This window comes from Anomaloglossus baeobatrachus, chromosome 2 (genome assembly GCF_048569485.1).
Source record: "Anomaloglossus baeobatrachus isolate aAnoBae1 chromosome 2, aAnoBae1.hap1, whole genome shotgun sequence".
NCBI lineage: Eukaryota > Metazoa > Chordata > Amphibia > Anura > Aromobatidae > Anomaloglossus > Anomaloglossus baeobatrachus.
The window spans coordinates 38,554,606-38,580,200 of NC_134354.1; the positions used below are offsets into that span (position 1 = coordinate 38,554,606).

A 25,595-nucleotide genomic window follows, 5' to 3' on the forward strand; every position below is an offset into this window, starting at 1 on the left:
TGAGGAAGTAGTAAAAATGGAAGCCACCCGACTCTGGAAAAGCTCTAAGTGGATAATATAAAACAAACAAACAAAAAACAAAACAAAACCAAAAACCCATCATAATAAAAATTAAGTAAAAACATCAATCAAAAATGTAGGTCAAAGAGAAAACACAACTCAGCATGACTTTGCATTTATAGTGCTCCAAACGCGAGCAGAGACTGGTGCGACCTGCCTTATCCCGCAGACTTCACACTAGGACCAGTGCTCGGTCTCCAGCTGTTTGGGACACTACAACCCCCAGCATGCCCCGACAACCACATATTTGTTTTCACCTTTAAAGCCAATAGTAAAACGATCCACATTACAAAAACCCTTGTTAGATGGGTCTGACAGTGACATGACCAACACACGTTATTCTGGTGCCCCCAGCGATCAACTGTGATCTGTAACGGAACCTGGTAGGAAGTATTCAATTTCCCTGCAGCGCCTCCACAGGATAAATGAGGTATTACACCATTCTCATTGAAATTAATCACCTGTCCATGGAATTTGTGGATATGATGGGTTCTAGAGGGTTCTTGAGAGTGGAAGAGAAGGATCTGCTCTGGTGACATGACATAGACTGAGCAGAATGGAAGAGAAGGAGCTGCTCTGGTGACATGACGTCGACCAAGCAGAATGAAAAAAAAGAAGCTGCCCTGGTGACATGACGTCGACCGAGCACAGAGGAAGAGAAGGAGCTGCTCTGGTGACATGACGTCGACCGAGCACAGAGGAAGAGAAGGAGCTGCTCTGGTGACATGACGTCGACCGAGCACAGAGGAAGAGAAGGAGCTGCTCTGGTGACATGACGTCGACTGAGCACAGAGGAAGAGAAGGAGCTGCTCTGGTGACATGACGTCGACCGAGCACAGAGGAAGAGAAGGAGCTGCTCTGGTGACATGACGTCGACTGAGCACAGAGGAAGAGAAGGAGCTGCTCTGGTGACATGACGTCGACAGAGCAGAGCAGAAGAGAAGGAGCTGCTCTGGTGACATGACGTCGACTGAGCACAGAGGAAGAGAAGGAGCTGCTCTGGTGACATGACGTCGACAGAGCAGAGCAGAAGAGAAGAAGCTGCTCTGGTGACATGATGTCGACCGAGCACAGAGGAAGAGAAGGAGGTGCTCTGGTAACATGACGTCGACCGAGCACAGAGGAAGAGAAGAAGCTGCTCTGGTGACATGACGTCGACAGAGCACAGAGGAAGAGAAGGAGCTGCTCTGGTGACATGACGTCGACCGAGCACAGAGGAAGAGAAGGAGCTGCTCTGGTGACATGAGGTCGACAGAGCACAGAGGAAGAGAAGGAGGTGCTCTGGTGACATGACATAGACCGAGCAGAGCGGAAGAGAAGGAGCTGCTCTGGTGACATGATGTCGACCGAGCACAGAGGAAGAGAAGGAGGTGCTCTGGTGACATGACGTCGACTGAGCACAGAGGAAGAGAAGAAGCTGCTTTGGTGACATGAGGTCGACAGAGCACAGAGGAAGAGAAGAAGCTGCTCTGGTGACATGACGTCGACTGAGCACAGAGGAAGAGAAGAAGCTGCTCTGGTGACATGACGTCGACTGAGCACAGAGGAAGAGAAGAAGCTGCTCTGGTGACATCACATCGACTGAGCACAGAGGAAGAGAAGGAGCTGCTCTGGTGACATGACGTCGACTGAGCACAGAGGAAGAGAAGAAGCTGCTCTGGTGACATGACGTCGACTGAGCACAGAGGAAGAGAAGAAGCTGCTATGGTGACATGACGTCGACTGAGCACAGAGGAAGAGAAGAAGCTGCTATGGTGACATGACGTCGACTGAGCACAGAGGAAGAGAAGAAGCTGCTATGGTGACATGACGTCGACTGAGCACAGAGGAAGAGAAGGAGCTGCTCTGGTGACATGACGTCGACAGAGCAGAGCAGAAGAGAAGGAGCTGCTCTGGTGACATGCACATAATGTACAGGAATGTCAAAAGTATATTGCTGTGTATTAACCATTTCAAGCTGCAAAAGACATAAAGTGGTTAAAAAAAGTGGCACGCTCGCCGTTCTTTTGGCTAAAGTCACCCGCTATTTAAAATTTAAACAAAAAAAAAGATGATGCTGGTGGAGTAGAAAAAAACACCAACAGCGATGCTTGTAGACGCCGGCGACTCACAGAGTTTTACAAGGATAAGACGCTTCAGGAAAATCTAGAAGACATTGTGTGCACATACCCTAAAGGGGTTTTCCATTTTCAGAAAAAAATTCCCGATGTCTGTGATTGTCTGCAGCGTTGGCACAGGCGCAGTGCCGGAAACTCAGCGTTGGACCAGGGGAGGGGGAGTGAAGAATTTTTATGTTAAATAACCTGCAGCCGGGGAACTGGGGCTTTGTGAAAGCAGAAAACCCTTCAATAAACCTTGTGGAGCTCAGTGTTTTGTTGGTTTTTTTTTTGCATTTTTCCCCTATAGACTTCCATGGGAAGCGTGAAAAGTGCATTCAAATTGGTCAGATTTGTTTTAAAAGGCAGACATCTCTAATAATTAAAAGTATTCTGTCAATAAAGTGAAAACGTAGAATACTCTGGTGTTTTCATCTGTGGGAGAAATGCAGTTTCCTCTATGTGTTAATATAGACTAAGTGATTTTTCACCACAGAGGTCCTTCTGTTTTTCCTTATTTGCTAAGGTTGTATTCACACTTGCAGTTGAAGACTGAGGTGAGACACATTGCGCTAATTGGCCCCATTTTTTTTTATGTCCCTGCCCACATTATATGACCAATTCCAACACTCTATGATTAAAACACAGTATGGAGGGCCAATAACAAATGGCGTCTGACAACAAAATAGTTTCTACACAATTTGTAAGAACGGAACTCCGGCAAGATGGCGCCCATACACTGCGGACACAATGAAGGGACTGAAAGTTTTACAGCTTTTACCTTTGTAACGCTACTACCGTGACGTCTCACAGCGTTATCCAATGAGACGTCTCGACGGAGGAGGCAGACCCGGAAGTAAGTGTTTGTCTCCACACGTGGAGTCTTTACCCTCTGCTGGCGGCTGATGTGAGGTTTGTTTCCTACTTAAATTCCCTGCCATCTTCTTGTCGATAATGTAAATAGTGCGAAATTAGATAGTGACGACAGCTGAGGGTTTGTTGCATTATTACAGTCTAAACAATCAGAATGCAATGCAATGGTGTTTACAGCAGAGGATTGATGAGACTGAAAGCATGGTGACAGATTGCAGCTGTGTGAACAGGACTGAAGTCACAGGTGAGATAAGGGTGTGTGGGTGAGTGTACTGTATGTGTGTGTATATATGAGTATATGTACTGTATGTGGGTATATGTACTGTATGTGGGTATATGTATGTGCATATGTACTGTATGTGAGTATATGTACTGTATGTGTGTGTATATATGTGTATATGTACTGTATGTGGGTATATGTACTGTATGTGGGTATATGTATGTGTATATGTACTGTATGTGTGTGTATATATGTGTATATGTACTGTATGTGTGTGTATATATGTGTATATGTACTGTATGTGGGTATATGTACTGTATGTGGGTATATGTATGTGCATATGTACTGTATGTGTGTATATGTACTGTATGTGTGTGTATATATGTGTATATGTACTGTATGTGTGTATATATGTGTATATGTACTGTATGTGTGTGTATATATGTGTATATGTACTGTATGTGGGTATATGTACTGTATGTGTGTGTATATATGTGTATATGTACTGTATGTGTGTATATATGTGTATATGTACTGTATGTGGGTATATGTACTGTATGTGTGTGTATATATGTGTATATGTACTGTATGTGTGTGTATATATGTGTATATGTACTGTATGTGGGTATATGTACTGTATGTGTGTGTATATATGTGTATATGTACTGTATGTGTGTGTATATATGTGTATATGTACTGTATGTGTGTATATATGTGTATATGTACTGTATGTGTGTGTATATATGTGTATATGTACTGTATGTGGGTATATGTACTGTATGTGTGTGTATATATGTGTATATGTACTGTATGTGTGTGTATATATGTGTATATGTACTGTATGTGTGTATATATGTGTATATGTACTGTATGTGTGTGTATATATGTGTATATGTACTGTATGTGGGTATATGTACTGTATGTGTGTGTATATATGTGTATATGTACTGTATGTGTGTATATATGTGTATATGTACTGTATGTGGGTATATGTACTGTATGTGTGTGTATATATGTGTATATGTACTGTATGTGTGTGTATATATGTGTATATGTACTGTATATGTGTATATGTACTGTATGTGTGTGTATATATGTGTATATGTACTGTATGTGTGTATATGTACTGTATGTGTGTGTATATATGTGTATATGTACTGTATGTGTGTGTATATATGTGTATATGTACTGTATGTGTGTATATGTACTGTATGTGTGTGTATATATGTGTATATGTACTGTATGTGGGTATATGTACTGTATGTGGGTATATGTATGTGCATATGTACTGTATGTGTGTATATGTACTGTATGTGTGTGTATATATGTGTATATGTACTGTATGTGTGTGTATATATGTGTATATGTACTGTATGTGGGTATATATATGTGTATATGTACTGTATGTGGGTATATGTACTGTATGTGTGTGTATATATGTGTATATGTACTGTATGTGTGTGTATATATGTGTATATGTACTGTATGTGGGTATATGTACTGTATGTGTGTGTATATATGTGTATATGTACTGTATGTGTGTGTATATATGTGTATATGTACTGTATGTGGGTATATATATGTGTATATGTACTGTATGTGTGTATATGTACTGTATGTGTGTGTATATATGTGTATATGTACTGTATGTGTGTGTATATATGTGTATATGTACTGTATGTGGGTATATGTACTGTATGTGGGTATATGTATGTGTATATGTACTGTATGTGTGTATATGTACTGTATGTGTGTGTGTATATATATGTGTATATGTACTGTATGTGTGTGTATATATGTGTATATGTACTGTATGTGTGTGTATATATGTGTATATGTACTGTATGTGGGTATATGTACTGTATGTGTGTGTATGTATGTGTATATGTACTGTATGTGTGTATATGTACTATGTGTGTGTGTGTGTGTAAACTCGGCAAGCACCAGTCTTATCTGTTTTCCGGTCCATAGCTGGTTGCCCTTTTTGCAGAATGACTTCCCCATTGTTTCCATCAGGACTGAGCCTTATGCACAATATGACAGATCAGAAGTGTAACTTTGGACATTTTTCCTTTTCATTTCAATTAATTAATTTAGAAACTGATGGTAGAGACATATCTCCAAAAAGTTAGGACGAGGTTAACAAAAGGCTGGAATAGTAAGCGGTACTAATGGAAAGCTACTGGAGGGTCAAATTTCAATGAAGTCACATGACTGTATAAGAGAGAGGCAGAGTCTCTCAGGAGCAAAGATGGTCAGAAGTCACCGATCTGTGAACAACTGTGACTAATGAGAATCGTAATGCATGGCCTGGCTAGCCTCTCTCCTGACCCAAGCGTGACAGCGTGGATTTCTATGCAGCTCTCGCACTCAGGTCAGGAGAGCTGCCGTCCAAGCCATGCACTACGATCGTCCATGTTACTGCGCCTGAAAAATTTCAGAAAAAATTTCCTTTGTGGCAGAGGGTCTTCATTTTTGCTCCCGCTTTCAAGGCACTGGTATGTCATAATATTTGCGATGCCTAGTAAGCGCTGGGGATGGCATGGATTCCTGGTGAAGAAGTGATCGCCTTCCACACCGGACCAGTGCAGATTGGATTGCTCATCAGAGTATAACTTAAAGGGTCTCTGTCAGGTGTAATATGCACCCAGACCCAGGATCAGTTCTGGGTGTATATTGCTAATCCCTGCCTAACTGTCCCTGTATACACTAGCATAGATAAAGAGATCCTTAGAAAAAATATTTGTAAAGATCTTTTACTGTATGCTTATGAGTGCGGGGACTAGTCCCCTGTGCATTAGTTCCCCTGGCTAGTCGGCCCTATTAGCATATTAATACACCCCTGTGGGCTTGCTATCATGCTAATGAATGTGCAGCATCACAGGATGATCACTCACATGCTGGATTTTGTCTCAGAAAGTGCACATGATCCCCGGAATTTGGGACATGCGCACTACTTCAGTTTGAAGCCAGGACGTGTACACCCGGCTTCATAGTGCGCATGAGCGAGACTCCGGGATCATGCGCATTGAGCTGAAATCCGGCGATGGCAGCGGGGAGGTGAGCTGCATATTGCACCTGACAGGTTCCCTTTAATATCTTTAATTTCAGCGCTTGAGGGTTGCCAAATAAATGTACAGCTGAACAATCCCCTTAAAGCCCCCTCATAGAATAGTGTATACAAGGACTCGGGAGGGGGGGGGGGTGTAAAGCGCCCTAAATCTATAAACAGTAAAAGCCATTCGATGGTGAAAGGGAAAGTGTCTGTTATTTCAGACCTCATTTTATGTTGAAAGTTGCGAGGATTCGACCAACACCAGAAACTCCTTCTTGTATGGTCCTAAGTGGCGGGACGCCCTCGTAACGTCTGCATCTAAGTCGCAGGCTGAAATTGTCTTCTGCATTGTAGGAAAAGCACAAAGCAGTATGAAGAATGAAAATGAATCCTAAACAAGGACGGACGGGGAGGCGGAGGAAGAAGAAAGTTCTAGAAACATCCACAGGTAACCGATGCTTACATAGCACCCGCCATTCCCAGCCCCTGGGGCCGTGTAGTCTCCTTCTCCCTACACAGACTGGCGATATGTCCACACTAAGCCAATGTATATATGTGTGTAGTCAGACATCTGGGTCCAGGCCCGTATAATGTGTGACTATGGAAGTCTGCCATGTTGTCATCGCAGATCTTCTAAAAAAAATGCTTGCGTTCCTTATTGACTTCAATTATACTCGTTACACAAATCGCGCCTGTTCGAGCATCCAACTGCTCATTATGAGCACACGAGCATGGTAGTGCCCGCTCATCACTAGTTACGAGTACTGAGTACCCGAGCATGGTAGTGCCCGCTCATCACTAGTTACGAGTACTGAGTACCCGAGCATGGTAGTGCCCGCTCATCACTAGTTACGAGTACTGAGTACCCGAGCATGGTAGTGCCCGCTCATCACTAGTTACGAGTACTGAGTACCCGAGCATGGTAGTGCCCGCTCATCACTAGTTACGAGTACTGAGTACCCGAGCATGGTAGTGCCCGCTCATCACTAGTTACGAGTACTGAGCACCCGAGCATGGTAGTGCCCGCTCATCACTAGTTACGAGTACTGAGCACCCGAGCATGGTAGTGCCCGCTCATCACTAGTTACGAGTACTGAGCACCTGTAAGAAAGAAGGGGTATACCAAACACGGGATCACCACAATTATATGTTACATAGAAATATTATTTTATTGCACACAAAAACAACACATGTCTCCCATCAGGAGTGCTGGACACACAAGGATTCAATTAAAAACACTTAAAAAATGCCCATGGCATGATAAACCAACACATTGGAAACATTAGTGTCAATGTTATTATACACAATACAAATTGCTTCTCCCCACAACAATGATTACACCTATATTTCTAAAGATAATACACTGGCCTTGTACCGTTTAGTGTTTTAGATACCACAATTGGTCCTATTGTATCACAGACCAAAACAAACCCACTATCTGTAGCCTGTATGGGATCCCTAAGGAACTACCCGAGGTCCTTGTGAGATGCTGCAAAAAGACCTAGTATTGATCAAAGATCTATCATACCATCACAGACTGTATAGGTCTGTCTTTATCAGCACCAATATCCACTGGCCATTTAACCTCACTAGCGATGTGTCACACTAAGTCTTAATGCCCACAGTTCATAAGGAGGATACTATGCTTAAAGTGACGCGGTATAGAACTGTGACATTCTACACAATCTACTAATCAGTCAACCAGGACAGACCAATGCCTTGTATTAATGCTCAGCATTCAGCCGTGCCAAACTATACTCACTGTCCGTGACACATCGCTAGGATGAGGAGAGCCATACAGGTATAGGTGACATGTGGAGAGAAGTTTTCCCAATGTGATAACCCCACGCGTATCGCCACCTCTCAGGGTGGCTTCCTCAGGGGAAAGAGAAGAGCTGTGTAATGCCTCCTCGCGTGTCCTATTTAAGGAAGTGTAGTCACACTCACCAATGATGCAGCTGGAGAACCTCGTGCATCGGCAGCGTTCCGATGGCCGTCGCCATCTTGCCTGAGTCACGTGGTGCCCTGAAGGTTCTGCCCTCAGACCCCTTCTGCGCATGCGCACCCCATCAGAGCGGACGCTTCTCAAAAATCATGCTCGCGTGTCGTTAAAGCTTAGCACTATGGATGTGTGTTGTATTACTAAGCTCCAATATCGTATTTATTATTTACACAGAGTTTAACAACGCCTAGCAAAGCCGATCGTTGTCACATGACAGATAGAACCACCCCGATCCCATAATGCGCATGCGCGGGTTCTTGATGCTTATTACGCTACCAGGCTGCAATCATACCTGGCGCGCTACACAACGGATACCTCCCATCAGCACACCATATATATATATCCTGAATGTCTAACATGCAGGCAAGTTCACAGTATGTACACACGGGAGGTCCGAATCTGGTTCCTCTATACGTGCAGTTGCTTCAGCACCTATCATACATTCACATCCTCAGGCTTAGGGTACATGATACATGATCTCATTAACCCTTTGAGAGGTATGCTTGGGGAAAGATAGCATATACCTTGTTCCAAGAACAAATTTGGTTATTGATCATTTGCAAAAGGTACAAGGCCAATGTACCTGACATTATACTGTAACATTGAATAAGTATAGAGACCTTTTCCAGTCAGTACATGGCATACCACACTGATTGCTGCATATCAGAGCCCTGAGAGCAGCTAGACCTGATACAATACATCCTGTTCTCAAACAGAGTTTAGTTAGTTAGTTATTTATAAGAGGTACAAGACCAATGTATCAGACTATCCCATACTGCAGCACTGAGTAGGTGAGATGGCCTCTCCTAGTCCATGCACATCTCACCACATCAATAGCTGCATATTCGTGCCCCATACACAGATGAGCCTGACCCGTCATGTAGCCCCGTCCTCAAGCCTGTGGTATATAGTACCCGATCTCAATAGACTCTAAAAAATATATAATCAGGCAAGATAGAATTCTGCCCCATTTCAAAACTGATTTTAGTCATATACCATCACCAAAGAGTACACCTACAAATTAACATCAGACATTTTTGTATTATACACCATTGAGCCCATACCAAGGCCCTCCTACCCAGTATACAGCCTGCCACACCAAAAAACTGCATATTGAGCCCCTAAGAAGCACAAACGTACTCCAAGCTCTAGGCTCCATACAGGTGACTGGATGCAATCACATCTCCATCAGGGAAAATTATTAACCGCTCAAGGGATAAATATCCCGTCATCAAGCCTTCTGATATTCCAAGATTGATTTGCATTCAGTAGTATGTTCAAAACCAAGCAAATCCAATTTCAACGGTCCCAATCCATGGAACCTACGGACAAGGAAGTACTGCATTTAGTCCCGTGTCTCCAGTTGAAGTCCACTCTTCTTCATGGCATCTCATTTAAGACCAGAATCCTTCAATGAGATCATGTATCATGTACCCTAAGCCTGAGGATGTGAATGTATGATAGGTGCTGAAGCAACTGCACGTATAGAGGAACCAGATTCGGACCTCCCGTGTGTACATACTGTGAACTTGCCTGCATGTTAGACATTCAGGATATATATATATGGTGTGCTGATGGGAGGTATCCGTTGTGTAGCGCGCCAGGTATGATTGCAGCCTGGTAGCGTAATAAGCATCAAGAACCCGCGCATGCGCATTATGGGATCGGGGTGGTTCTATCTGTCATGTGACAACGATCGGCTTTGCTAGGCGTTGTTAAACTCTGTGTAAATAATAAATACGATATTGGAGCTTAGTAATACAACACACATCCATAGTGCTAAGCTTTAACGACACGCGAGCATGATTTTTGAGAAGCGTCCGCTCTGATGGGGTGCGCATGCGCAGAAGGGGTCTGAGGGCAGAACCTTCAGGGCACCACGTGACTCAGGCAAGATGGCGACGGCCATCGGAACGCTGCCGATGCACGAGGTTCTCCAGCTGCATCATTGGTGAGTGTGACTACACTTCCTTAAATAGGACACGCGAGGAGGCATTACACAGCTCTTCTCTTTCCCCTGAGGAAGCCACCCTGAGAGGTGGCGATACGCGTGGGGTTATCACATTGGGAAAACTTCTCTCCACATGTCACCTATACCTGTATGGCTCTCCTCATCCTAGCGATGTGTCACGGACAGTGAGTATAGTTTGGCACGGCTGAATGCTGAGCATTAATACAAGGCATTGGTCTGTCCTGGTTGACTGATTAGTAGATTGTGTAGAATGTCACAGTTCTATACCGCGTCACTTTAAGCATAGTATTTTCCTTATGAACTGTGGGCATTGAGACTTAGTGTGACACATCGCTAGTGAGGTTAAATGGCCAGTGGATATTGGTGCTGTTAAAGACAGACCTATACAGTCTGTGATGGTATGATAGATCTTTGATCAATACTAGGTCTTTTTGCAGCATCTCACAAGGACCTCGGGTAGTTCCTTAGGGATCCCATACAGGCTACAGATAGTGGGTTTGTTTTGGTCTGTGATACAATAGGACCAATTGTGGTATCTAAAACACTAAACGGTACAAGGCCAGTGTATTATCTTTAGAAATATAGGTGTAATCATTGTTGTGGGGAGAAGCAATTTGTATTGTGTATAATAACATTGACACTAATGTTTCCAATGTGTTGGTTTATCATGCCATGGGCATTTTTTAAGTGTTTTTAATTGAATCCTTGTGTGTCCAGCACTCCTGATGGGAGACATGTGTTGTTTTTGTGTGCAATAAAATAATATTTCTATGTAACATATAATTGTGGTGATCCCGTGTTTGGTATACCCCTTCTTTCTTACATTTGCATAGTTTTGTATACCTGGAGATCCCACGGGTTGGTGCCCTTCCCTCCCCCCTCCTTGTCTATAATTGGTTTGGTGCGATTCTTGGCGCCTTTTCTGGAAGGAGGCACACCCTTTTTCTTATTGATGAGATTTATTTTGTTATTTAACAAGTGGATAGATTATATTCTGTGATACAACAAACCACATGGACCTAGCGGCAAGAGAGGCAGCGTGGTCTTGTCAATCTGTAGATATTTTTGGTGCCGTCCCTAATCCTGGAGTTACTAATGCATTGGGGAATCCCCAGGATGAGAACCAACAATTGATGCAAAGTATAATTAACCTACACAAGAGAGTAGTCAAGGTCTGGTGGAACATTAGAACCTTAGAAGAATACACAAAAAACTTAAAATCACACCAAGAGGGTTGCGGGTACAGATATTTCCTGCCTGGGAGACAGATGCGCAGTTTAGAGTCACATGGGAACAGGGGCTGCAAACATGCTCAACAATACTCCTGGATATGCTTGTTGAGCATGACCGCTCCTTGCTTACCCAATTGAAGGAAGAGATAAATAATAAAGAACATATATTGAAACAGCTAGACGCACAAACAGTGGTAGTACCATTCCAAAATAAGCTAAAAAATATTCTTGACACATACGAGAAGGACATAATTAAGGGCAAAAAGAGTAAATTTCAACGAGACAGGAGCGATTACGCTGAAAACAGGGCCTACAAGTGGTTGCATAGGGGGAATAAGCGCAGACCAGTAAATCGAGAACCAGATAATTTGTTGGTGGCTACCGAACCGTTGAGCAGTGATTTTTTATCTACGGATACAAGCGATCCAGAAAGCGTACCAGGAGGGGCCATCGGAAACCAAAGCAACAAGAGAAAAAACAGGAGAGCCCAACCATGGCGGTCACCTCCACAGAGGCAAACGAGGAGTCGGAGGCAGAACTGGTAACAGGTAACATACATGACTTGCAGATAGTTAACCTTTCAGGATATCAACTGACGGAAGCAGAGACCAATCTGCTCACTAGAGGATTATCTTTTGCACCTATGAGCAGATTGGACAAATTTACTGTGACCAAGGATGTTTACCTCTTCTGCAGACAATTAACCTTTAAATATCTTTATAGCCGACCCGAGGTCATCGACACATTGCCTCCGGAGGATCGCCAGGTGTTTAATGATCTTTTGGACCTCCTTGAGGAGAATGAGCGACAAACAGGTACAAAGATCCCCTTTACAGGACGACTGTTGTCCCAAGCCACACCCCCCCTAGGTCTCTGCCCGGCAGTTGGAATCTTTTTCAATAAAGTATGCAGGGATATTGAGAAATTGAAATTAGATAACAACAGAGCCAATAATTTAACTATAGGTGAGAGACGGACTCTATCTAAATTGAAAAACAACAATGAGTTCCTAATAAAGGAAGCAGATAAAGGGGGAAATGTGGTGTTATGGCCGACAGAAATGTATGTAAGGGAAGCGAGGAGACAGTTGGCCAATAGTGATTGTTATACAATACTTCCATCGGACCCCACGAGTACCTTCAAGAAGAACTTAGACAGATTTGTGTCTGCAGCCCACGACCAAGGGACGATAACTTTGAAGGAAAGGAATTTTTTGATTACAAAAGACCCAGTAGTACCAACATTCTATATGTTACCCAAAATCCATAAGGGGCGTCCGGAACCTCCGGGCAGGCCTATAGTATCAGGAATTGGGGGCCTGTTTGAGAGGCCAGGTATCTATTTAGATTTTTACCTTCAACCGCTGGCACAATCTGCCTTATCCTATGTGAGGGATTCCACACACCTCATTGACCAACTGACGCACTTGGAAATTGCACCGGAGGTTCTTTTGGTAACACTAGATGTTGAATCACTCTACACCTCAATTAGCCACGAGTTGGGAGCCAAGGCAGTTTCGTTCCATTTGGATAGCAGAACAACTGGGAACAGGAGACACGATTCCTTTATTCTGGACTTACTTTATCTAGTGCTAGATAGGAATTACTTCCTGTTTGATAGGGTGTTTTACCGTCAGAGATCCGGGACCGCTATGGGGGCTTGCTGTGCACCACCCTATGCTAATATCTTTTTAGGGTGGTGGGAGGAGACACAGGTTTACATCTTGGAGCAGTACAAAACTCACGTAGTTGGTTGGTATAGGTATATCGATGATATACTGTTTTTTTGGTCAGGAACTCTGGAGGAGTGTGAATCCTTCATTGCCACACTGAATGATAATGTCCTGAACATTAGGCTAACATCTAACATCTCTACAGAGACAGTAGAGTTCCTAGACCTTCAGATCACGAAGACAGAGGGCACTATATGCACGTCTCTATACCGAAAACCAACAGCGACAAATAGCCTGTTACATTACAGCAGTTTCCATCCTATGTATGTTAAAAATGGTATCCCCAAAGGACAGTTCATGAGAGTAAAAAGAAATTGCAGCAAAAACGTAGATTTTGAGTCGCATGCCCTTGATCTGTCCAACAGATTTTACAAAAGGGGATATCCGAAGAAAGTGGTCTCTGGAGCCCTTCAAACCTGCAAGACCATGGAACGGCAAACTCTACTGCAATCAAAAATACGGAAAAAACAAGCGACAGTGAGTATCATTACGCCCTATAACAATCAATGGCAGGACCTTTATGGTATACTCCAGACTAACTGGGATATTTTGAGAAGTGATAAGAAGTTGATTCCCTTTCTAGGCGAAAAACCCAGACTCGTGGCGAGGAAAGCCCAGAATTTACGTGGCATACTTTCCAGCAGCCACTTTATTCGATCAAAACAGAGTCTGGGTTCAGGTGTGAAGCTAAGAGGGACTTTTCCTTGTGGAGCATGTACAGTGTGTCCGTACATGGTCGCGGCTGATCATATCTCTCTACCGATTGCTCCTAGGCGGATCACTTCTGAGGCGTATTACAACTGCCGGACCAGGAATGCAATTTATGTCCTTATCTGCAGCTGCCCAAAAGTGTATGTTGGTGAAACCACGCAAGAGGTAAGAAGGAGAGTACAGCAACACTTTTCGAGCATCAATACGGCCAGTGCAGACCTTAAGAAAGGGAAAACGCTTACTTCGGTAGCGGCGCATTTTCTTACTTATCATGGGGGGCGATATGGTACAATGAAGGTCATTATTGTTGACTCAATAAAACAGAACCTCAGAGGTGGGAACTGTACCAAAGAGCTCTTACAGAAGGAATCTCGATGGATCTATACCCTTAATAGCTTGGCACCACATGGGTTGAACGAGGAACTACTGTATACCGGGTTTTATAATATTATTTAATATTATTTAAAACTGTAGGGTTGCGTGAAAATTCTCTCAACTTATCCGTCTCCTTCTTTTTAGCCCTCCTTACCAATCAAGGAGAATGATTACGAACAAATGGAGAAGTAAGAGGACTGTTCAAAAATTAAAGAAATTTAAAAGTGAAAAATGTCGAATGGGCAACGAGATATGAATTGTGGAGTCAAGAGGATACTGGATAGATCTGTTCCCCTCGGCTCGCTGTTTTGGCCAGCCTTTTTCTATATGTGGCATCATTGGGCTTGGCGAAGTGGAGGATCCATAATATGGTGGCGGGATCCGAATAATAAGAACTAGAATAAGAAATAAAGGATGTAAGAAGGATTCTGGTCTTAAATGAGATGCCATGAAGAAGAGTGGACTTCAACTGGAGACACGGGACTAAATGCAGTACTTCCTTGTCCGTAGGTTCCATGGATTGGGACCGTTGAAATTGGATTTGCTTGGTTTTGAACATACTACTGAATGCAAATCAATCTTGGAATATCAGAAGGCTTGATGACGGGATATTTATCCCTTGAGCGGTTAATAATTTTCCCTGATGGAGATGTGATTGCATCCAGTCACCTGTATGGAGCCTAGAGCTTGGAGTACGTTTGTGCTTCTTAGGGGCTCAATATGCAGTTTTTTGGTGTGGCAGGCTGTATACTGGGTAGGAGGGCCTTGGTATGGGCTCAATGGTGTATAATACAAAAATGTCTGATGTTAATTTGTAGGTGTACTCTTTGGTGATGGTATATGACTAAAATCAGTTTTGAAATGGGGCAGAATTCTATCTTGCCTGATTATATATTTTTTAGAGTCTATTGAGATCGGGTACTATATACCACAGGCTTGAGGACGGGGCTACATGACGGGTCAGGCTCATCTGTGTATGGGGCACGAATATGCAGCTATTGATGTGGTGAGATGTGCATGGACTAGGAGAGGCCATCTCACCTACTCAGTGCTGCAGTATGGGATAGTCTGATACATTGGTCTTGTACCTCTTATAAATAACTAACTAACTAAACTCTGTTTGAGAACAGGATGTATTGTATCAGGTCTAGCTGCTCTCAGGGCTCTGATATGCAGCAATCAGTGTGGTATGCCATGTACTGACTGGAAAAGGTCTCTATACTTATTCAATGTTACAGTATAATGTCAGGTACATTGGCCTTGTACCTTTTGCAAATGATCAATAACCAAATTTGTTCTTGGAACAAGGTATATGCTATCTTTCCCCAAGCATACCTCTCAAAGGGTTAATGAGATCATGTATCATGTACCCTAAGCCTGAGGATGTGAATGTATGATAGGTGCTGAAGCAACTGCACGTATAGAGGAACCAGATTCGGACCTCCCGTGTGTACATACTGTGAACTTGCCTGCATGTTAGACATTCAGGATATATATATATGGTGTGCTGATGGGAGGTATCCGTTGTGTAGCGCGCCAGGTATGATTGCAGCCTGGTAGCGTAATAAGCATCAAGAACCCGCGCATGCGCATTATGGGATCGGGGTGGTTCTATCTGTCATGTGACAACGATCGGCTTTGCTAGGCGTTGTTAAACTCTGTGTAAATAATAAATACGATATTGGAGCTTAGTAATACAACACACATCCATAGTGCTAAGCTTTAACGACACGCGAGCATGATTTTTGAGAAGCGTCCGCTCTGATGGGGTGCGCATGCGCAGAAGGGGTCTGAGGGCAGAACCTTCAGGGCACCACGTGACTCAGGCAAGATGGCGACGGCCATCGGAACGCTGCCGATGCACGAGGTTCTCCAGCTGCATCATTGGTGAGTGTGACTACACTTCCTTAAATAGGACACGCGAGGAGGCATTACACAGCTCTTCTCTTTCCCCTGAGGAAGCCACCCTGAGAGGTGGCGATACGCGTGGGGTTATCACATTGGGAAAACTTCTCTCCACATGTCACCTATACCTGTATGGCTCTCCTCATCCTAGCGATGTGTCACGGACAGTGAGTATAGTTTGGCACGGCTGAATGCTGAGCATTAATACAAGGCATTGGTCTGTCCTGGTTGACTGATTAGTAGATTGTGTAGAATGTCACAGTTCTATACCGCGTCACTTTAAGCATAGTATCCTCCTTATGAACTGTGGGCATTAAGACTTAGTGTGACACATCGCTAGTGAGGTTAAATGGCCAGTGGATATTGGTGCTGATAAAGACAGACCTATACAGTCTGTGATGGTATGATAGATCTTTGATCAATACTAGGTCTTTTTGCAGCATCTCACAAGGACCTCGGGTAGTTCCTTAGGGATCCCATACAGGCTACAGATAGTGGGTTTGTTTTGGTCTGTGATACAATAGGACCAATTGTGGTATCTAAAACACTAAACGGTACAAGGCCAGTGTATTATCTTTAGAAATATAGGTGTAATCATTGTTGTGGGGAGAAGCAATTTGTATTGTGTATAATAACATTGACACTAATGTTTCCAATGTGTTGGTTTATCATGCCATGGGCATTTTTTAAGTGTTTTTAATTGAATCCTTGTGTGTCCAGCACTCCTGATGGGAGACATGTGTTGTTTTTGTGTGCAATAAAATAATATTTCTATGTAACATATAATTGTGGTGATCCCGTGTTTGGTATACCCCTTCTTTCTTACATTTGCATAGTTTTGTATACCTGGAGATCCCACGGGTTGGTGCCCTTCCCTCCCCCCTCCTTGAGTACTGAGCACCTGAGCATGGTAGTGCCCGCTCATCACTAGTTACCAGTACAGAGCACCCGAGCATGGTAGTGCCCGCTCATCACTAGTTACGAGTACTGAGCACCCGAGCATGGTAGTGCCCGCTCATCACTAGTTACCAGTACAGAGCACCCGAGCATGGTAGTGCCCGCTCATCACTAGTTATGAGTACTGAGCACCCGAGCATGGTAGTGCCCGCTCATCACTAGTTACGAGTACTTAGCACCCAAGCATGGTAGTGCCCGCTCATCACTAGTTACGAGTACTTAGCACCCGAGCATGGTAGTGCCCGCTCATCACTAGTTACCAGTACAGAGCTCCCAAGCATGGTAGTGCCCGCTCATCACTAGTTACCAGTACTGAGCACCTGAGCATGGTAGTGCCCGCTCATCACTAGTTACGAGTACTGAGCACCCGAGCATGGTAGTGCCCGCTCATCACTAGTTATGAGTACTGAGCACCCGAGCATGGTAGTGCCCGCTCATCACTAGTTACCAGTACTGAGCACCTGAGCATGGTAGTGCTCGCTCATCACTAGTTACGAGTACTTAGCACCCGAGCATGGTAGTGCTCGCTCATCACTAGTTAGGAGTACTGAGCACCCGAGCATGGTAGTGCCCGCTCATCACTAGTTAGGAGTACTGAGCACCGGAGCATGGTAGTGCCCGCTCATCACTAGTTACGAGTACAGAGCACCCGAGCATGGTAGTGCCCGCTCATCACTAGTTACGAGTACTGAGCACCCGAGCATGGTAGTGCCCGCTCATCACTAGTAGTAAAACATAAAAAGCCTATAAAATTTGGTATCTCTATAACTGTTCTGACCGTGGAACAAAGGTAATTTTTACTGTCCAGTAAAAGTGGTAAAAACAAAACCCCAAAGACAACAGAAAATGGCATTTTTTTTTCACAACATTTTGCTGTGGTTTCTTGTAGTGAATGCGAGTCATGAATGGCGGTACGTCCGGCTGATGAGGTGGATGAAGGAGAGAGGATTTCGGGACAAGCGGCTGAGGACGGCACATTTCCCAGGTAACAATGATGAAGATAATGAAGCTAATCTGCCATATTGGAGTGAAAGTCCTACGTGTGTATTTACCAGAAAATGGCGGCCTAGAGAGCCAATTGCCACCCAAGTAGTCACAGGTATAATCACATCAAGGCATTTTTTATTTCAAAAAGTCACAAAAAATGTATTTATCTCATGTATTCGAGCGTATGGACGTCCTAGTATGAGGAGGCCCCTTTATGAGGCAGACTCCTGTTTCGTAGGCTGCTGTTCCTCAATGTGTGACTTTTCCTGGTGAAAGCAGTTGCCATGGCTACTAGGTGATCTCTCCTTTCTGAAAGGGGAACTGACTACATACTTTGTGTATCCAGCTCCTTGTCAGACCATTGTGTCTCCATGGTTACAGACTACAAACAAACCCTGTGTAGTCTGATCCTGTTTATCTGCCTCCTCTTATTGCGGGCCTATACAGCACATTGTTCCCTCTGTTTTCCTCATTCACGGTTCATGTTTAACTCCTGGTTTACTTTGTCTTCCAGATACAGGGAGGGGACTGATGAGCGCTCAGCGGCTGCAGGTCGGTGAGGAGATCCTTCCAGAAATGATTATTATAGAGCTTGGAATTAAAGTCGTATTCAGGTCTAGATAGGTGATAATTATTAGATCAGAGTGGGGGCCACCACTGGAACATCTCCGATCTCCTGATCCTTGTGTCCTCCATTCTCCCCTGACAACTAGACCACAACCAGGAGGGGCTGAATGAAGCGGCAGGCGTATAAACCACTCAATCAACTCTCTGTCTATCTCTCTCTCTGTTTGTGTCTGTCTGCCTCTGTCTCTCTTTCCCTGTCTCTCTTTCCCTGTCTTTCTTTCCCTGTCTTTCTTTCCCTGTCTTTCTTTCCCTGTCTCTCTTTCCCTGTCTCTCTTTCCCTGTCTGTCTCTTTCCCTGTCTCTCTTTCCCTGTCTCTCTTTCCCTGTCTTTCTTTCCCTGTCTTTCTTTCCCTGTCTCTCTTTCCCTGTCTCTCTTTCCCTGTCTCTCTTTCCCTGTCTGTCTCTTTCCCTGTCTGTCTCTTTCCCTGTCTGTCTCTTTCCTTTTCTCTTTCCCCGTCTGTCTCTCCCTGTCTCTTTCCCTGTTTGTCTGTCTGTCTCTTTCCCTGTCTCTTTCCCTGTCTGTCTCTTTCCCTGTTTGTCTTTGTCTGTGTCTATCTGTGTCTGTCTCTTTCTTTGTCTGTCTGTCTCTGCCTGTCTGTCTTTTTCTCTGTCTCTTTCCCTGTCTGTGTCTTTCCCTGTGTCTATCTGTGTCTGTCTCTGTCTCTTTGTCTGTGTTTGTCTGTGTGTCTGTCTCTGTGTGTCTGTCTCTTTCCCTGGATGCATTGTGACACGCCAGTATTCCCATTCAAGGGTGTGGCTGCGCGTTCTTCTGAAGTTCTGGCTGCATTGTGGCTCCCAGCTCCATTGACTTTAATGGAGGCAGATTTTTTGGTGAACAACTGTAAAGCGCGGGGTTAAAATTTCCCCATCAAAACATAGTTTATGACGTTCCCTGAGCCAAATGGGGTGTCTGTGCAAAAGTTTGTGATCGTAAATGTGACGGTGTAGATTCCTTTAGTGGACACACACACACACACACACACACACACACACACACACACACACACACACACACACACACACACACACACACACACACACACACGAACACACACAATCAGCTGAAAGGAGCACAGAAAATGACAGCTAGGAGAAGGAAACTCTCCTATTATACCATCAGGATGAGCTCACTGATTGTTTCTCAGGTAACTCATTTTGCAGCCAGAAATTGACTGTGCAACACAGAGGCTAAGGATGCAAACTGGTGATTTTATTAAATGAAAACCGGACTACAAAATGGATTTTTAGCCAAAAATACATGTATTTAAGTAAGAAAATGGCCCTAATGGTGGATAACCCCATAGGTGCATGGCTCATTGTAAACTATGCTGCCTTGATTTTTGGTAAATTTCTTTAGGAAAAGGAATATGTGACCTGAGACTCCATGTTCTCTGATTTCTGTTCTTTTCCCAGCCAGGAGAGCTGATCATTTCCTTACCAGAGTCTTGCCTGCTGACCACCAGCACCGTCCTCTGCAGTTACCTTGGCAACTATATCCGCGGGTGAGGATTTCATGACTCCATTTTGGTTTTGGTACCTATCTACCATTAAGGTGGATAAGATGTGACATCAAAAACAATTGTTTTTCTTTTGTGTTTCTGGCTAGGTGGCGCCCGCCTGTGTCCCCTCTGCTGGCTCTGTGCACATTTTTGGTCCTTGAAAGATATTTAGGAGAACGGTCCCCATGGCAACCGTACTTGGATATATTACCCAGCGCCTACGACTGTCCAGTGTACTGGGAAGCGGAGACTGTGAATTATTTGCCAGATCCTGTTAAACAGAAAGCCGTGGAGCAGCGGCGCGCGGTGCAGGACTTCTTCTCCTCAGCGCAGCCGTTCTTCAGGTCCCTGGACCCCTTGTTTCCGAGGATCCTGGAGGACATAGTGACCTATGAAGCCGTGCGGTGGGCCTGGTGCACGGTGAATACAAGGACAGTGTATAAGAAGCACGTCCACAAGGAATGTTTTTCTGCTGAGCAGGATGTGTACGCTCTGGCGCCATATTTAGATCTACTGAACCACAATGCAGGGGTGCAGGTAACCCGAAATACACGGCAGAAAGCCTGACTGAGGGCTATGTACGGAGAGCGTAAGGACAAGTGCTGCGTATGGTGGGGGTGCGTAGGGACAAGTGCCGTGTATGGGGGGGGCGTAGGGACGAGGGCCGCGTGTGTGGGCCGTAGGGACGAGGGCCGCGTGTGTGGGCCGTAGGGACGAGGGCCGCGTGTGTGGGCCGTAGGGACGAGGGCCGTGTGTGTGGGCCGTAGGGACGAGGGCCGCGTGTGTGGGCCGTAGGGACGAGGGCCGCGTGTGTGGGCCGTAGGGACGAGGGCCTCGTGTGTGGGCCGTAGGGACGAGGGCCTCGTGTAGGGGCCGTAGGGACGAGGGCCTCGTGTGGGGGCCCGTAGTGAGCGAAGGCTGCGTGTGGGAGCGTAGAGATGAGGGCCGCGTGTGGGAGAGTGTGGGGGGGGGGGGGCGTAGGGACAAGGGCCATGTATAGGGGTCGTAGGGACGAGGGCCACGTATGGAGAGCGTAGGGACAAGTGGCGCGTATGGGGGGGAGTAAGAACAAGTGCCGCGTATGGGGGGTGTAGGGATGAGGGCCGCGTGTGGGGGGCGCAGGGATGAGGCCGTGTGTGTGGGGGGCATAGGGATAAGGCTGCATGTGGGGTAGAAGGCCGTGTGTGGTGGCGTAGAGATGAGGGACGCGCGTGGGAGTGTTACCAAGTGCAAATGGTCAAGATCATTTTGGCTTCTAACAAGTTTATGGATATTTTTTCTTGTCCTCACTTTGCGCTTTTCATTATTCTGACTTTTTAATGTATTCTTTCCATACAAGGTTGAAGCTGCCTTCAATGAGAAGACTCGATGTTACGAGATCAGGACTAAGGAACTGTATAAGAAATATGAGCAGGTGTTTATATGCTACGGACACCATGATAACCAGCGCCTCCTGCTGGAGTACGGCTTTACTGCAGCTGACAACCCTCATCAAAGTGTGTATGTGACAGAAGGTCAGTATAGGCTTCAGTGTATGGTATCTATCTATCTATCTATCTATCTATCTATCTATCTATCTATCTATCTATCTATCTATCCCTCTATCTATCTATCTATCTATCCCTCTATCTATCTATCCCTCTATCTATCTATCTATCTATCTATCTATCCCTCTATCTATCTATCTATCTATCCCTCTATCTATCTATCTATCTATCTATCCCTCTATCTATCTATCCCTCTATCTATCTATCTATCTATCTATCTATCTATCTATCTATCTATCTATCTATCCCTCTATCTATCTATCCCTCTATCTATCTATCTATCTATCTATCTATCTATCTATCTATCTATCTATCCCTCTATCTATCTATCCCGCTATCTATCTATCTATCTATCTATCTATCTATCTATCTATCTATCTATCTATCTATCTATCTATCTATCTATCTATCCCTCTATCTATCTATCTATCCCTCTATCTATCTATCTATCTATCCCTCTATCTATCTATCTATCTATCTATCTATCCCTCTATCTATCTATCCCTCTATCTATCTATCTATTATCCCCTATCTATCTATCTATCTATCTATCTATCCTATCTCTATCCCTATCTCTATCTACTTCTATCTACTCTATCATCATCCCTATCTATCTATCTATCTATCTATCTATCCCCTATCTATCTACCCTCTATCTATCTATCTATCTACTTCTATCTACTATCTATCTATCATCTATCTTCTATCTTCTTCTATCTATCTCTATCCCTCTACTATCTATCTATCTATCTATCTATCTATCTATCTATCTATCTATCTATCTATCTATCTATCTATCTATCTATCTATCTATCCCTCTATCTATCTATCTATCTATCCCTCTATCTATCTATCTATCTATCCCTCTATCTATCTATCTATCCCTCTATCTATCTATCTATCTATCCCTCTATCTATCTATCCCTCTATCTATCTATCTATCTATCTATCTATCTATCTATCTATCTGTCTATCTATCCCTCTATCTATCTATCTATCTATCCCGCTATCTATCTATCTATCTATCTATCTATCTATCTATCTATCTATCTATCTATCTATCCCTCTATCTATCTATCCCTCTATCTATCTATCCCTCTATCTATCTATCTATCTATCTATCTATCTATCTATCTATCTATCCCTCTATCTATCTATCCCTCTATCTATCTATCCCTCTATCTATCTATCCCTCTATCTATCTATCCCTCTATCTATCTATCCCTCTATCTATCCCTCTATCTATGTATCTATCTATCCATCTATCTATCTATCTATCTATCTATCTATCTATCTATCTATCTATCCCTCTATCTATCTATCCCTCTATCTATCTATCCCTCTATCTATCTATCCCTCTATCTATCTATCCCTCTATCTATCTATCTATCTATCTATCTATCTATCTATCTATCTATCTATCTATCTATCTATCTATCCCTCTATCTATCTATCCCTCTATCTATCTATCCCTCTATCTATCTATCCCTCTATCTATCTATCTATCTATCTATCTATCTATCTATCTATCTATCTATCTATCTATCTATCTATCTATCTATCCCTCTATCAAATCAAATCAAATAAGCTTTATTGGCAGGACCAAATACAAATTAGTTTTGCCAAAGCAAGTGTACATTAGGGACTGGGGCTGTGGGGATGGTGGGTGGGGACTGTAGGAAGGATGGATGGGGCACATCCAAGGTGGGGACTGTGGGGGCACTTCTAGGATGGGGGCTATGGAAGTCCATGGCTTATGATGGGGCATATCCAGGGTGGGGACTGTAGTAACGGTGGTTGGGGCATATCCATGGTGGGGTCTGGGGGGGCCACATCTGGGATGGGGGGCTATGGAAGTCCATGACTTATCATAGTTCTCTTTCTGGAAGTCTATGACATTCGCTCACATACCGCGCTGCTATCTCCACTGCGCTCTCTTCTTCCCCCAGCAGGATATATATTTTCTCTTCCTCCTTCATGGAGCTGAAATCCGGGAAGAGATGGGAGAGTCTCCTGAAGTGAGTGTCCCTCACTGCTGAGTACTTGGTGCAGTGTAGCAGGAAGTGGGTTTCATCCTCCAGGGCCTCCAGGTCACAGTGTTGGCACAGTCTGTCCTCCCTGGGCTTGTAGCTCTGCTTGTGTCGGCCGGATTCGATGGCTAGACTGTGGGCACTGAGTCTATATCGGCTCAGGGTGCTGCGGTCTCTGGGGTCCGGGATTTTCTCCAGATACGGGGCCAGTCTGTAGTCTCTCTGTAGACTCTGGTACGTGGTCAGTTTCTGTGAGGTGTTGATGTCGGTCCTCCAGTCACTGACATACCTCTCCTGGCCCTCGTCTACCATCTTCCTGATTCTGGTTCTTGTCAGGCTGCTGTGATTAGTTATTTTGTCCAGTTGGGTTTGGGAGAGCTGTGCCAGGGGTCCTGGTTCATCTGGCCCACGTATATATATCAGAGCTTTGTGGTGATGGGAGCTTGGATTGCTACTCTGTAGGTGAGCCTGAAATGATAGTGACCTCTTCAGAGCTGCTAGGTGTAGAGGGAATCTGCCCAGCTCAGCTCGACAGGCACTGTTGGAGGTGCTTCGATGGACCTGGAGAAGGTGCTTACAGAATTCCAGGTGGAATATTTCTGTTGGGCTGGAATCCCACCTTGACCAATCTGGGTAAGTGTGAGGGCCCCAGACTTCGCTGCCGTACAGGAGGATTGGGGCAATGATGGAATCGAAGATTTTTAGCCAGACCCTCACTGGTGGCTTCAGATGATACAATTTCCTTCGGATGGCATAAAAGGTTTTGCAGGCCTTGTTTTTCAGGGTCTCTATGGCTTGTTTGAAGCTCCCTGACTGGTGAATTTCCAGGCCCAAGTAGGTGTATTTGTCTGTTCCTGTTAGAGTGCAGCCGTTTACGACAAATGAAGGATGCTGGTCAAATCTTCTTTTTCTCTTCTGGAACACCATGATGTTGGTTTTCTTTAGATTGATCGGTAGTGCCCATGTGGAGCTGAATTTCTCCAAGATTTGTAGGTTGTCTTGGAGACCTTTCTCGGTTGGTGACACCAGCAGTAGGTCATCTGCATAGAGCAAGAATTTCACCTGGGCGTCATGGAGTGTGAGACCCGGAGCAGGTGAAGATTCCAGAGCAGTAGCCGCTCATTGATGTAAATATTGAAGAGCGTTGGACTTAGGCTGCAGCCCTGTCTGACTCCTCGGCTCTGCTGGAAATAAGCCGTTCTTCTACCGTTCACACTCACGCTGCAGAGGTTCTCAGTGTAGGAGCTTTTGATGACATCGTAGGTCTTTCCTCCTATTCCGCTTTCCAGCATTTTTAAGAACAAGCCCGGGTGCCACACTGAGTCAAAGGCCTTTTTAAAGTCTACAAAGCAGTCGTATATCTTCCCATGGTTTGTATTGTGGACGTGGCTCTGAATGAGACTGTGCAGGGTGTAGATGTGGTCCGTGGTGCGGTGGTTTGGCACGAACCCTGCTTGGCTTTTGCTCAGGACATTGTGCTCGGTAAGGAAGCTGATGATCCTTTTGTTTAGGATGCTGTTGAACAGTTTTCCCAAGTTACTGCTGACACATATGCCTCTGTAGTTGGCAGGGTCATACCTGTCCCCACTCTTGTGGATCGGTGTAATGAGTCCTTGGTTCCAGGTACGAGGGAAGTAGCCAGCACTCAGCACAATGTTGAACAGTTTAACCATTGCAGCTTGAATTTCTGGTGGGCTGTACTTCAACATCTCTGGG

The 25,595-nt window shown here is 44.5% G+C and overlaps 1 protein-coding gene across 2 annotated transcripts in view; it reads left to right on the forward strand.

The window, feature by feature from the left end:
• Nucleotides 1–3,010: 3,010 nt before the first annotated feature.
• Nucleotides 3,011–25,595, forward strand: part of SETD4 (SET domain containing 4) — a 51,267-nt gene continuing 28,682 nt past the window's right edge. The window contains exons 1-7 of one of the 2 annotated variants that reach the window (XM_075334993.1): nucleotides 3,011–3,068; nucleotides 6,659–6,752; nucleotides 18,080–18,175; nucleotides 18,692–18,729; nucleotides 20,217–20,305; nucleotides 20,410–20,839; nucleotides 21,642–21,816. In XM_075334993.1, the coding sequence (XP_075191108.1) occupies nucleotides 6,683–6,752; nucleotides 18,080–18,175; nucleotides 18,692–18,729; nucleotides 20,217–20,305; nucleotides 20,410–20,839; nucleotides 21,642–21,816 (898 nt within the window). In that variant the 5' untranslated portion in view covers nucleotides 3,011–3,068; nucleotides 6,659–6,682. Of the gene's footprint in view, nucleotides 3,069–3,108; nucleotides 3,274–6,658; nucleotides 6,753–18,079; nucleotides 18,176–18,691; nucleotides 18,730–20,216; nucleotides 20,306–20,409; nucleotides 20,840–21,641; nucleotides 21,817–25,595 lie in introns of those variants that run through there. The other variant, XM_075334992.1, reaches the window with a different exon arrangement.